Source organism: Vanessa cardui, chromosome 30 (assembly GCF_905220365.1).
Source record: "Vanessa cardui chromosome 30, ilVanCard2.1, whole genome shotgun sequence".
Lineage (NCBI taxonomy): Eukaryota > Metazoa > Arthropoda > Insecta > Lepidoptera > Nymphalidae > Vanessa > Vanessa cardui.
Window position 1 is genome coordinate 5,703,059 of NC_061152.1, and position 15,850 is coordinate 5,718,908.

The 15,850-nt window shown below is 34.1% G+C and overlaps 1 protein-coding gene across 1 annotated transcript; it reads right to left on the reverse strand.

The window, feature by feature from the left end:
• Positions 1–588: 588 nt before the first annotated feature.
• LOC124542324 (serine/threonine-protein kinase ULK3-like) lies at positions 589–15,634 on the reverse strand. Its single transcript, XM_047120289.1, has 13 exons — positions 15,432–15,634; positions 8,818–8,975; positions 8,109–8,193; positions 7,197–7,251; positions 6,638–6,725; positions 5,930–6,045; positions 5,622–5,719; positions 4,240–4,392; positions 3,605–3,762; positions 2,813–2,958; positions 2,249–2,349; positions 1,578–1,676; positions 589–931 (listed from the first exon to the last, which is right to left on the reverse strand). The coding sequence occupies exons 1-13, from the start codon at positions 15,516–15,518 to the stop codon at positions 872–874; spliced, it is 1,404 nt and encodes a 467-aa protein (XP_046976245.1). The 5' UTR covers positions 15,519–15,634; the 3' UTR covers positions 589–871.
• Positions 15,635–15,850: the final 216 nt, after the last annotated feature.

Sequence of the window (15,850 nt, forward strand, 5' to 3'; positions counted from 1 at the left end):
ATTCAGAGACATGGTCATATTTGCGTAAGCCAAATATGAACCGTATAGCTAGATTTTGAAGACGCTCAAGTTTATTTAATTGGTCCTCATTTAAATCTAGATAGCTTGCGTCTGCATAATCGAGAATAGATAGAAGTAGAGAATGTGCTAACATAGTCTTGGTGGAAATAGGAAGAAAGGAACGGAGACGTCGTAGAGAGCCCATCGCCGAAAACATTTTCCTGCTGACTACATTTAACTGATGTGACCATGAAAGTGTAGAATCTAGATGTATACCGAGATTTTTTACCGTAGAACTATATGGTATAGTACAATTATCTAATATAATCGTAGGAATGTTTCTCCAGTCAACTCTTGAAATCATAGCAGCACTGCCAATAATAATGGCCTGTGATTTTGATGGATTGATCTTTAAACCATAACACTTGCTCCAATCACTGATTGTAACCAGGTCATCATTAATGGCAGCGATAGCGCTGGGCAAGTTATCCAAGGTTGACTGGATATAAAGCTGGAGATCATCTGCATACATGTGGTAGAGAGAAGAAATCTTTTGAGTAATAGAATTAATGTTAATATATAATATGTTGTTTATTTAACTTTTTACCTGTTATGATTGGAATAGGATATAACTACTTATATACACTTTGGTTTCAATTACAACGTTCCCAAAAAATCTCCACATATTATTTACGAATACAATAGAGATTATTTTGATTTCGACCAATGATATCCCTTTATTTCAAGGTCAAATTAATTATTTATCTTTACACCTGTCATTAAAATTATAAGTTTAAAAATATATTCAAATTCCATCTTAATTAGAACTTTGCCCAGCGCATCCCACAGCTGGGCCTGAGTGTATTATGATTCATGTAATCCTGCACAGTTCATTCGTTTCGTCAGGTTTTTGTGTTTTATCTTCATCAGCCTGAAATAAAAAGTTTTGATTGGATGTCTTGAATTGAGTATTAAATAATGATTCCTCATTGGTCGAATATTACGTCATAGATGACCGACCAATCACAATTCAGATAACGGTTAGTATTATTTTTATGTGTAGGTCACGTGTGAAATATGTGTGCCAATACTTAATTATTTGCATATTAAAAATAATCGTTTTTATAATATTGATTATAGGACGAATTATATCAATACTTAGAATATCATACAACAGATGAAACAGTTACGAGTTTGGAAGTTAACAAAAATATGTTATTTTCATACAATTGCTTACACGGTCACACATTACAATATTTAAGATAATCCAACGTTGAGATGAAATAGTTACGAGTTAGAAAATATAATTAAAAAATCGTATCTCTTGAAATATTAAGTGCACACAGTTTTAACTGATGGTATGTCTGGGTAGACACCACCCACTCATCATTGGATCCCGGTTGGAAGACCAAGTGAACATCTTAATTCCCCATCTCGTTGGTGATTTAGCGATGTACGGAATATTTCATACAGGACCAGTGTCTATGGGCGGTGACCACTTACCATTTGGCCCCATTTGTTTATAATACCTTTCCTATATTAGTCTGTCAGTCTGACTTTCGTAAATATAAACTCACAATGGACGAGTCCTTGTCGCTGAGGTAGGGCACCGGCCGTCGCAGGAACCTCGACAGCGCGCCTCGAGGTTTCTCCTTCTTATTCTTAGACTCTTCTGACTGTTCATGAAGGAACATTTGGTGGGAAATTAGTATATGTGGAATTCTAACATATGTGTGTATAATGGAGTAGCGTGGTAGACGCTCCAAGTCTTTGCAATGGCTGACAAGATTATTATCCAGTATATATTACTACATATAAACATAGAAAAATTAACAAAATGAAAAACAGACTTCAAACAAAACACTATTTCAAAACAAATAGCTATGCACTAAAAAGCAATAATTGCGTATTCAACGTATTTTTTAAATTTTTTAGAGTCCTAAGTAAAATGAAATGAAAAATATTAGGCTACTTAAAAGTCGATTTACGATTATATAGCCACGGTGCCCTTGCCCCAACAATCAAAAGAAAAAAGCGATACGAGCCCCTTGATTGATCCAGTATATTATTGTGTAAAAGGTAATTTGTAAAAATCATATCTGTTAAAGTATTCTCGTATTGTTTTTTGACAGATATACTGTAGGGTTTTCTTGGCTGACACCGACTCCAAATATAGCAATAATAAAAAAAAGTGCAGACTCTGATTCTGACTGGTACGTATTTGCTTAACAATTAAACAATACCTCACCTCATCCTTTCCATTCGTTTCTTGAACATCTTTCGTGTCGTTTGAATGTTTATTCGCAGCTGGTTCAACTATTGTTGTCTCTTGTTGTATATTTGCGTCATCTGGAACAATACGTTGAATTCAAATTTAGTATATTATAAGAATCAGAAGTGGTAATTTGGTTGTTGGTGGTTTTATCGAAATACAGAATTTAACAATAACTTTTATTAAACTAGCTGAAAATAATAACAATTAGCGAAATACAATGAGTATTTCGCTAACGTGTCGACGGCATGACGACCGTCTAGCGCGAGATGATAAGTGGACCCTAGTCTTGGGGTCGCACACCTTATATAGCCTGTAGCAGGTAGGCTGGTGTGGTAGGGATGACACTCCTTACAATATCATTTTTTATCGAAGTGTTCTCAATGAGTCTCTAGATGACAGTTTGAGACATTCCAGTTATAACCAGTTACCACCAGTTTCGTAACGATTTGACGCATGGCTGATATTTGGCAATTCGTCAGTTAACCAATCTATTTGAAATCCCTAATGGCGGTGTTATAGAAAAAGAAAAGAACTCACTATATTCCAAACTGTACCCGAGCGTCTGTCCGCTGCAGGCCGGTTCCGTCGGCTGCAGCGCTGTTCGGACGCTTTCTTGCGAGTTCGTGTATTGATTAGCTTGGCCTTTGATGATGCGTTTGATTTCTTCAGCCCTCTCCATGTATCTAGCACAACGATTATATATCAATTTAATTTTTGTTTACGGGGCCAAAGAGCAGAGATAGGCCAGTGCTTAGAACGCGTGCATCTCAACCGATGATTGCGGGTTCAAACACATATGACGTATTAACACAAACATATTTACTGATGATTATTAATCTCTTCATCGGCAGTGAAGGAAAACATTGCGAGGAAAACGGCATGTGTCTTATTTTATAGAAATTCTGCCACATGAGTATTCCACCAATCTGCATTGGAACAGTGTAATGGAATATGTTCCAAACCTTCTCTTCAAATGTAGAGGAGGCCTTAGCCCAAAAGTGGAAAATTTACAGGCTGTTGTTGTTATCGGACACTCTTGGTTAGTTGAGTACCAAGGTCTTTAGATTCAAAACTACAGGCAAAGTTTGCAAGCTTACGAACACAGGAATGCTGCTAAAAATGACTTCCATACAAACTTTCAACCCCTATTTCACTCTCTAAGGGGTTGGATTTCCAAAATTCTTTCCTAACGGGCTTCCTCTACTCAAAAAAAAGTACTACTACTACTACTAGACCCTTTTCATGATCCTAAATTTATCAGTTTACGCTCATCAATGATAAATCAGTCAGAGAGAACATGTTACTTTATAATCATAGAAGCTTACTCACCTCGTCAACTTAGCGGCTAAAGCGCTTCGCCTGTCAGCGTCAGTTTCAATTCCGACAGCCGGCACTAAGTACCTGAGACTCTCGCTGTAGGCCTCCAGGGCTTCAGACAGGCGGCCTGAACAGTCCAGTTCGATAGCGCGCTTGATCAGGAAGACTGCCTACCGATAACATAAAACTTTGAAAAGAAACTAAAAATCGATTTTGAAATGACAAATGTTTATTTAAATTTGTATGGACAGCAAACACATTCAAAATATACAATTTGTTTAACGGTTAAGGCAGTACTTGTTTGTTGGTACCAAACGCTCATAACAATAGTATTTTCCTGATGGTAAGTGGAAGTGGATTCCAAAACCGAAGGCGACCAGTACAGTCAACGAGAAAAAGCTGCACTAGTCGCCCTCCCCATGCCCGCAAGTTACCTCGATGGTAGTGTATCGGTTTAGAAGGTGAGTGAGCCAGTGTAACTAATCAAAACTTCACAAGTGACACAATATTTTAATACCCAAGCTTGCTGGCGCATTGGCCATATCGGGCATCGCTTATACAGCGTTAAAAGTAACCACTAACCATCAGATCACTCATATGATAGTCAGCCTACATCTTCTTATAATTAGCAAAGGTCTAAGATTTACCTTATTATAATTCTCCTTCGAGGGCATGTGATCTAAATCCAAGTATTCATGGTTGAAGAAATCATCATACGATATCCTCTTGTCAGGGTCGTGCTGCAGCAGACGCGTCAAGAGATCCAAGCAGCCGGCCGAGATTGAGGAATTGGGGGGGATCTGAAATGGGGGTAATGTGATGTACTCCTCAAAGACTTTAAAGAGACTTGCCTGACCCGTATTTGTTGTAGCACAATAATTTCTGCAAACACAAACATAATCTAATACGACTGCAATTCAACGCAAACGGAAAGCTCAGAAACTTTAACATTCGTTTCATCTCTTTCTAACAGATGGGTTAATGTTATGTTAAAGAGAAACAGAGGGAATATTTCATGAGCTTAATGATATCGTACTTTGAATGCTTTGACTTACAAAACGATAACGAATAACTACTGAGTTTCTTGCCGGTTCTTCTCGGTAGAATCTACTTTCCGAACCGGTGTTAGCTTGATTTAATTGTAAAATGACGATTCAAAAGTGCTTCTAAAAGCCTACTTGAATAAAGTTTTTTTTTATTTTGATATACATAGTTGTTTAATGCTGTGAAAAATGTTACGTCATTATCAAATTGATGACATTTGATGTTCAGACGACGTCCGATTTTATATTAGTTTCGATATATCGGACACATGCCTAACGATTTTACTAAATAAGAAATTTGTCATTTTTAATAGCTTTTCAAAAGTTTTCTGGAACATGTTCATTTAAGATACGATTCATGTGAATGATTGTTTGACAATAATGATCGTTTTCTGATAATCTTAACTTTTTCTATGCGATAGGTGGCAAACGAGCAGGAGGCTCACATGATGGAAAGTGACTACCACCGCCCATGGACATATGCAACATTAGGGGTTTACAAGTGCGTTGCCGGCCTTTAAGAAAAGTGTACGCTCTATTTTGAGATGACCCAGTGGTCAGAACGCGTGCATCTTAACCGATGATTGCGTGTTCAAACCCAGATACGCACCATTATATTCATGTGCATATTTTGTGTTTATACTTCATCTCGTGCTCAGCGGTGAAGGAAAACATCGTGAGGAAACCTGCATGTGTCTGACTTCATCTAAATTCTGCCACATGTGTATTCCATCAAGCCGCATTGGAACAGCTTGTTGGAATATGTTCCAAAACCTCTCCTTAATGGTAGAGGAGGCCTTATCTCAGCAGTGGGAATAGTACAGGCTGTTACTTTACTTTACTTTTACGCTCTAAGTCGTATCGACTTGGGAATTTTCTAGAATAGTTCCGAAAGGTTCCGAAAACCCGCCGGCGAAAGCTGGATCCACGGAGTGGTTGTGCGAGGCAGGAAATGTTTTAAAAATCGCGCTGTTGTGGATACTCACTGCGATGGGTGCTTGTCTTTGAATCTTGTCGAGTAATTCCTTAAAGGTCGCCGAGGAGTACGGGGCTTTACCGAACAGACATTCGTACATGATTACACCTGAAAGGATTTCACGTTTCATTATACTACACCGACATTTCAATCAATAAAATTTCAAACTTCTATTAAATTTCTTAACTCGTAACTTTTCATCACACTATAAAAAATTAAAAATAAATTCAATTATTACTATTTTAAAAAGGTTACTAGTGGATCGTTATTTCGAATTACCACTTAATACATTTGAAGATTTCCCAACCCGTAACTAACCAACACTCCAGAGGTCGACCCTCGCGTCGTAGTCGCCGAGGATCATTTCAGGCGCCATGTACAGCGGCGACCCTCGGACGCTCTTCGTACTATCCTCTGACAGATATTGAGCGAAACTTTTAACAAAAAAAAAAACAAATATCACTTTATGTGTGTCAAGGAAAAATAAGATTGCTGAATTTCAACTGATTTTACAACACCAACAGCCTGTAAATTTCCCACTGTTGGGCTAAGACCTCCTCTCCCTTTGAGAAGAAGGTTTGGAACATATTCCACCACGGTGTTCCAATGCGGCTTGGCGGAATATACATGTGGCAGAATTTCTATGAAATTAGACACATGCAGGTTTCTTCAAGAATTTATATAATTTTTAGAATGTTACTAAAGGTATTAATTTCGGGATATTTACCATGTTTTTTTATTTTTGTTATTTGATATTGAGCTCGATATTTCGACATTATTTACGAATGTCTTGTTCACGAGAACATGGTAAATATCCCGAAATTAATAAGTTTAGTAGTAAAAACAACCATGTTAATTTAAAATCAATTTTACAATGTTGACTTATATTTCAATTTTCAAGTAATTTTAGAACACCTGTATAAATAGTAGCTAATTACCCAATTACCTATGATGAATTTTGCTCTATTCTGTATTGTGTTGTACTATGTTGGTGTTGTCAAATAAAAAAATAAATATGAGTCTCACCCAAAGTCAGCGACCTTAAGCATAAATTTCCCCTCAGATCCCTTGTGCAACAACATATTATGCGGCTTCAGATCCATGTGTACGACACCTACGAACATACATACTTCATAATGTCAGTCCTCCTGCCTTTGGAACAGACTTCAGATTTCGAAAAAATATAATTGTAATTGATTAATATAATGCATTTCAAATATTGGAAAAGATTACAGAGCTTCTTGTTCGTTCTCGGTAAAATCTATTTCTGTAAAATGACTTCAAAAGTGCATGTATGTTTTAATTGAATTGGCATTTAGAAAACATCTTTGTGTTTGTAAGAAATAAAGACTAGAATAAACATAAAAATAATTAATTAAATTTAGTTTTCAATGATAATATATTCTCACATTATAACTCCAACTAGTTTTAATTCCGAACTCGTAACATTTCATCAGAAACATTTTATTTGTTTAATATGAGTTAAAGTAAAGTTAAATAACCAACCTAATATTTGAGAGGAATATAAAACCAAATGTAATAAACAAACAAAATATCTAACACATAAATTAATAAATGTAAGTACCTTTTTCTCTGAGGAACTTTAAAGCTGATGCAAGTTGCTGCAGAAAGTATAATACCTGAAACATAATCATAACTGTCATCTATAAAATCTACATCTTTATATAGTATAAAACAGACGCTTTTTCTGTCCCTATGTCCCTTTGTACGCTTAAATCTTTAAAACTACGCAACGGATTTGGATGCGGTTTTTTTTAATAGATAGTGTGATTCAAGTGGATGGGTTTTGTATATAATACATGAACAATATAGTAAAGAAACACTGATAATTTTAGAAGTTTGCAATGTGATGTCGTAAATAAACAAATTCTGTACTATATTTAGTATCAGTATTGCACCAATGCGAAGCCAAGGCGGGTCGATAGTCAATATTATAAAAGTGAAAGTAAATCTGTCTGTATGTCGCTCTTTCACCACCAAACCGTTGAACCGAATTTGAGTAAATTTATTATGAAGGGTTTCCTTCATAATCTCCAAGAAAGGACATACTACTCACAGACAGACACAGCTAAACAGCTACAGCTACAGACAGGCTACTTTTTCCCCTGAAAACGCAAGCGAAGCCGCAGGCTACAGCGAGTATAATTTTATAATTTTAACTAGAAGACCATTACTTTCAGCATTCACAAAGGTGAGAAGGAATACGAATGTTCTCGGTGTGGCACGAAGTTCCTCTTCAAGAAGGCGATGGATATCATTTTTTGGCCTGACACATGACCAATACCCTAAAATACGAGCGAACCCGCCGGACATTATTAGTCTTAAATAAATCTCTCACTGTCTCACTTTATATTATACTTATTTATTTGATCTGAGGGCCTATCGTTCGCAGAGCCCTGGGCACTTGCCCCAAGGTGCCCAACGGGAATGAGGGGTCTGGGCATAGTAATAGGGAAGGCTATGTGTGCTCACTTACCCGTTTTTCTGGAACTCTTCCATATTTGTGAATGTATTTGGACAGATCACCTCCGCAGCAATATTCCATTATGATATAGATGTTTCTGAAATAGTATATGTGTTAAACTAAATAATGCAAAAGCAGAACCAACAACAGCGGCCTGAAAATTTCCCACTGCTGGGCTAAGGCCTCCTCTCTCTTTGAAGAGAAGATGGAATACACATGTGGCAGAATTTCTATGAAACTACACATGCAGGTTTCTTCACGATGTTTTCATTCACCGCCGAGCACGAGATGAATTATAAAGACAAATTAAGTACATGAACATCTAGTAATGCTGTGCGCCTGTGTTGCATGCGTTCCAACCACTGGGCCATCTCGGCACCTATTCACCATTGTTATATACAAGTGAGTCGAGATGGCCCAGTGATTAGAACGCGTGCATCTTAACCGATGATTGCGGGTTCAAATCCAGGCAAGCACCGCTGATTCATGTACTTAATTTGTCTTTATAATTCATCTCGTGCTCAGCGGTGAAGGAAAACATCGTGAGGAAACCTGCATGTGACAAATTTCATAGAAATTCTGCCACATGTGTATTCCACCAACCCGCATTGGAACAGCGTGGTGGAATAAGTTCCAAACCTTGTCCTCAAAGGGAGAGGAGGCCTTTAGCCCAGCAGTGGGAATTTACAGGCTGTTGTTGTTATATACAAGTGGTCCTCACTTTTCATCCCACGTGAAGTGTTTCATGTGAACTATGTGCGGATGTGTGAGTGTCTTCAGCAGCCTTATTTCCGTTATCAAGTTGTCTATCGCGGCCCCGGAGTGTTTCACTCTCGCCTTGTCGACGCATTTTATTGCAACGACCGACCGAGCTCCGACCTGCAAATTAACGTCAAAGATTTGTTAGAATACTAGTTTTCTTTTTTATGGAATATGATGGTAAGTGGTCACCAACACCCATAGACAATGACGCTGTAAGAAATATTAACTATTCTTTACATCGTCAATGCGTCACCAACCTTGGGAACTAAGATGCTATGCCCCTTGTTCCTGTAGTTACACTGGCTCACTCACCCTTTAAATCGGAACACAACAATACTGCGTACTGTTGTTTAGCGTTAGAATATCTGATGAGTGGGTGGTTCCTACACAGGCGGGCTTGCACAAAGTCCTATCACCAAGAAGGCTGTGTTTTTATTAGATTTCTAGCTAGCTTATTAATTCTGTACTAAGCAGATTTTGATTAAGTCGTTGGTGAGAGGAACCCGACGTAACGTAGCGCGGACATTGCAATGTGACTTTATTATTATTATTTTCAAAATACATATATGTATAATATGAAAATAAAATAAGTCTAAGTTACTCCTTATTACATTAGCTATCTCACGATGCAAATCCCATCAAAATCAGTCCAGCCGTTCCAGAGAGTGAACTGGCATAAATTATCATTTATCACATAGAGATGGCATTGTGTAGGCGACCTTACCCCGTCATTCTCTCAGACAATAATTTCATATATAGACTTAATCATTGAAATATTTTCAATTGTATAACAATTTGATTTCTAGACATTTAATTATTAATGCTACATGTACATATAACTATATAATATGTGTCTGCTATTCAAATCAAATCAAATCAAATCAATTTTATTCAAGTAAACTTCACAATGAAGCGTTTTTGAATCATCAATAATCAGATACTACCACCGTTTCGGAAAGCAGCTTCTAGCGAGAAGAAACGGCAAGAAACTCGCATAGTTGCTCTTTTCAAATAAACACATTTACAATGCTGTTATTGACAGTAATTAGCGTCCTATGATGGAACCCGAGCCTAACTCCAGGCGTTTTTTTCTAAAAAGTACTCTTTTAATGAATAGTATGATTTATTTATTAATTTAGTCTTAATAATATTTTTAAAAATTCAATACATAATACATGGTCAAAGCAATTTTTTTCCAGCTTATCACTATTTTTTAGCTTTGCTTTACATTCAGTTACTTAATAACAACTATCATAACTTTGATTATTGATAAATTTAAATCTTATATTATTAAACTATTGAAAATACAAGTATTCAAGACAATTTATTATAAGGTTTTGATTGGTTTGTTTGTTAAAATTGCAATATACTTATTTAGCATAATATATAAAAAGTTGCATACCAATGAAACAATGGATGGATTGTGTGAAAGACAATATGATTAGAAAGAATGTTACTTGTGAGATGACGTCTGATAGAGAAATATGGAAGAAGAAAACATGTAGTGCCAACTCCAAATAAAATTGGGATAAGGGCAGGAGGATGATGATATAAACAGTTGCATACTATTTAATTTGATTGTTTTATTATAAGTATGTATTATTAGTAAGATTTTTAACAGATTAATTAATGTTTCGATTATTGGATGTTGATTTGACTCTTGACTTGTGATAACCAATCAGAAGCATTGGTCAATGACAGTACCTACTAATATCATAATTAAGCTAGGCTGCTTCAATAATTCACATGATTAAAGTTTGTTAGTATAGTTGAAAAGACTTGGAACTATAGATTGGAATCTGTAACGAGCTCAGCACAGTGAAAGTTTTTAGTATTTCTATTATTTTCAACCGACTTCCAAAAGGAGGAGGTTATCAATTCGTCTGTATTTTTTTTTTTTTTTTTTTTTATGTTTGTTACCTCATAACTTTTCACTGGGTGGACCGATTTTGATAATTTTTTTTTTGTTTGAAAGGTAGTGCTTCCCGTGGGGTCCCATTTTTTTTATTTTTTTTTCCGATGATGGTATCCATGTGAAAACGACATAAGTCTTAAATTTGCATTATGTATATGCGCGACAAATAGGTGAATAACAGAAAATCACGTTAACCAATTTTGATAATTCTTTTTTTATTATAAAATATATACTACAAGGGTAATTTGGTGAAAGTTTGGTAAGGTTCTGAGCACAGGATCCATGACAAAGTAACGGAACGGAAGGGAACGAAACAATTCTGAGGAGCACGTTAGCGATACTCAGTCGAATCTTAATCTATTTATAGGTTATTTGGATATTTGAGTCACCTTCTGTAATGTGGTTATGTTTATGTAATTATCATAGTCGAATATTATAATCAACTAGCTACCCACCCCGGTTTCGCACGGGTGCAATACTGATACTAAATATACTACAGAATTTGTTTATTTACGACATCACATCGCAAACTTCTAAAATTATCGGTGTTTCTTTACTATATTGTTCATGTATTATATACACAAACCTTCCCCTTGAATCACACTATCTTTTAAAAAAAACCGCATCAAAATCCGTTGCGTAGATTTAAAGATATAGGGACAGAGAAAGCGACTTTGTTTTATACTATGTAGTGATGGAACTCCTATACGGCTCGCAGTTAGGGTGCGATATGGGGCAGAATTTCTTACTATCTAATCAAATTTTGTGTATGTGATGTGATGTCATATGATGTACGAAATATAGTTGGTCTTTTTCAAAGTTTTTTTGCTGAGTTCGATTACAGCTCTTTCGAGGGATCCTTGTAGTTTACGCCGCGTGACGTATTAAAGCCGCATTTTCGAAAGTCTATTTTTGCTTTATTCGAAAGTTTCTTTTGAAATTGTCCCCGAAGTAGTTTTTTATTCATATTTATAAACGGCACGCTTAATCTATTCATATTAAGAAAAATAGTTAGTCTACATCAGCTTCACTTAAAATCAAATAAATAAAATTTTAACAAAAAGAAAAACCGACTTCAAACAAAACACTACATTAAAACAAATGAATATGCACGAAAAAGTAATAAAAATAATTGCGTATTCAACATATTTTTTAGAGTATTCCTAAGTTAAATGAAATGAAAAATATTAGACTACTTAAAAGTTGATTAACGATTATATCATGTAGTTATAGTTATTGGTATATTTGGAGCCGGTGTCAGCCACGGTGCCCTTGCCCCAACAATCAAAAGAAAGAAGCGATACGAGCCCCTTGATTGATCCAGTATATTATTGTGTAAAAGGTAATTTGTAAAAAACATATTTGTTAAAGTATTCTCGTATTGTTTTTTGATAGATATACTGTAGGGTTTTATTGGCTGACACCGACTCCAAATATAACAATAATTATAACTACATGATATAATCGTTAATCAACTTTTAAGTAGTCTAATATTTTTCATTTCATTTAACTTAGGAATACTCTAAAAAATATGTTGAATACGCAATTATTTTTATTACTTTTTCGTGCATATTCATTTGTTTTAATGTAGTGTTTTGTTTGAAGTCGGTTTTTCTTTTTGTTAAAATTTTATTTATTTTTTTATTTTAAGTGAAACTGATGTTGACTAACTAATTTTTTTTAATATGGATAGATTAAGCGTTCCGTTTATATGAGTCAGAAACTACTTCGAGGACAATTTCAAAGGAAACTTGCGTAAAGCAAAAATAGACTTTCGAAAATGCGGATTTAATAAAGCTGTAATCGAACTCAGCAAAAAAACTTTGAAAAAGACCAACTATATTTCGTACATCATATGACATCACATCACATACACAAAATTTGATTAAAGATAGTAAGAAATTCTGCCCCATATCGCACCCTAACTGCGAGCCGTATAGGAGTTCCATCACTACATAGTATAAAACAAAGTCGCTTTCTCTGTCCCTATATCTTTAAATCTACGCAACGGATTTTGATGCGGTTTGTTTTTAAAAGATAGTGTGATTCAAGGGGAAGGTTTGTGTATATAATACATGAACAATATAGTAAAGAAACACTGATAATTTTAGAAGTTTGCGATGTGATGTCGTATATAAACAAATTCTGTAGTATATTTAGTATCAGTATTGCACCCGTGCGAAGCCGGGGTGGGTAGCTAGTTGATTATAATATTCGACTATGATAATTACATAAACATAACCACATTACGGAAGGTGACTCAAATATCCAAATAACCTATAAATAAAAGATTCGACCGAGTATCGCTAACGTGCTCCTCAGAATTGTTCCGTTCCCTTCCGTTCCGTTACTTTGTCATGGATCCTGTGCTCAGAACCTTACCAAACTTTCACCAAATTACCCTTGAAGTATATATTTTATAATAAAAAAAGAATTATTAAAATTGGTTAACGTGATTTTCAGTTATTCACCTATTTGTCGCGCATATACATAATGCAAATTTAAGACTTATGTCGTTTTCACATGGATACCATCATCAGAAAAAAAAATAAAAAAAATGGGACCCCACGGGAAGCACTACCTTTCAAACAAAAAAAAAATTATCAAAATCGGTCCACCCAGTGAAAAGTTATTAGGTAACAAACATAAAAAAAAAAAAAAAAAAAAAAAAAAAAAAAAAAAAAAATACAGACGAATTGATAACCTCCTCCTTTTGGAAGTCGGTTGAAAATAAATAAAATTTTAACAAAAAGAAAAATCGACTTCAAACAAAACACTATTTTAAAACAAATAAAAATGCTCTAAAAAGCATTAAAAATAATTACATATTTAACATATTTTTCAGAGTGCTCCTAGGTAACATGAAATGAAAAATATTAGACTACTTAAAAGTTGATTTACGATTATATAATGTAGTTATAATTATTGCTATATTTGGAGTCGGTGTCAGCCAAGAAAACCCTTTAGTATATCTATCAAAAAACAATACGAGAATACTTTAAGAAATATGTTTTTTACAAATTACCTTGTGCCCGTGGCTGACACCGGCTCCAAACATAGCAATAATTATAACTACATTATATAATCGTAAATCAACTTTTAAGTAGTCTAATATTTTTCATTTCATGTTACCTAGGAGCACTCTGAAAAATATGTTAAATATGTAATTATTTTTAATGCTTTTTAGAGCATTTTTATTTGTTTTAAAATAGTGTTTTGTTTGAAGTCGGTTTTTCTTTTTGTTAAAATTTTATTTATTTGATAGGTTTATTTGTAGAAATAATTAATTTAAAAAGTTTTTATTAAAATAATGTCTTACATGTACTTTTCAACCGACTTCAAAAAGGAGGAGGTTATCAATTCGTCTGTATTTTTTTGTTTTTTTTATGTTTGTTACCTCATAACTTTTTACTGGGTGGACCGATTTTGATAATTTTTTTTTTGTTTGAAAGGTAGTGCTTCCCGTGGGGTCCCATTTTAATTTTATTTTTTTCCGATGATGGTACCGTATGAAAACGACATAAGTCTTAAATTTGCATTATGTATGTGCGCGATAAATAGGGGAATAACTCAAAATTGGTTGGCACAATTTTGATAATTCTTTTAAAATTATAAAGGACATACTTTAAGGGTAGTTTGGTGAAAGTTTGGTAAGGTTCTGAGCACAGGATCCATGACAAATTAAGGGAACGGGAGGGAACGGAACAATTCTGAGGAGCACGTTAGCAATACTCGGTCAACTCTTTTATTTATGGGTTTACTTGGATATTTAAATCACCTTCCGGAATGTGGTTATGTTCATGTAATTGTCATAATCGAATATTATAATCAACTAGCGATAAAAATAAAATAATAAGTATATGGCTCCAAATATAACAATAACTATAACTACGTTATATAATCGTAAATCGATTTTTAAGTAGTCTAATATTTTTCATTTCATTTTACCTAGGAGGACTCTCAAAAATATGCAATTATTTTTATTACTTTTTAGTGCATTTTTATTTGTTTTAAAATAGTGTTTTGTTTGAAGCGGTTTTTCTTTTTGTTAAAATTTTATAAATTGTCATTTACTAGTACTGTTGATTGTTATTTGCACATTCTACTACAAAAAATCTATCAAGTAATTCATTAGTTACTATTCTTATCAATCTTAGATATTATAGCATTTATATTAATATTATAAGTCAAAACTCTGATCATTAATATTTCATGGACAATCTACTGAAGCAAGCCTTCAAAAAATAGCCTATAATAGCCTCTTATAACGTTGAACCACAAGGGAAGCTATTATAGGGTTATAAAAGGATAATATAGGGTACTTTTTAGGTTTACATTTAGTAATCAATTTATGTACATTAAATTTAAAATCACAAAAATAAGTTTGCAGCTACAGGTTTTACTAAAATTAATTGAGACACCTAAGTAAATTAAAGTGACTTGAAACAGTCTAGGTATTTTTTCTTTGGTTAAATAACTTGTTATAAAACTATAAAGATACGACAATTACATTACTCTGTAAGCTTTGTGACAAAGATCTCCATTAAGAGATTAGTTCTTACACTTTTTTTAATTATAAGTGTAATATATATATCACACACATAAATAAATACAATATTTCAATAAGATAACAATGTAAATACGTAAAGATTGTTCACCTTTGTATATGCCTTGTACACCGTTGAATAACTCCCTGAACCTAACTTCTCAGTCACCACATACCCTTCGATCTTCGGGAAAGACATTGTAGTCTATTTCATGTTTCATTAATAATGTTTTAAATTAATAAATCGTGATTTACGCTGATTATTTTGTGTCAACAAACGATAATTTTAGATACAATCTTTTTTGACAGATGAAGTCAAACTGATGACACTAAACAATTGAGTATTGACGGTTTATTCATTGTTGTTAAAGTAATTTTTATAACATATATTTATAACGAATTTTATTATATTAATATTTAATTTTAAAATTTGTATTGCAAATTATTAATAATTCAATTATAAATAAATTTAAAATAAATGGGCACCTCACTCATTATTCATGCATAATTACTAGCGCAATAGTACTTCAG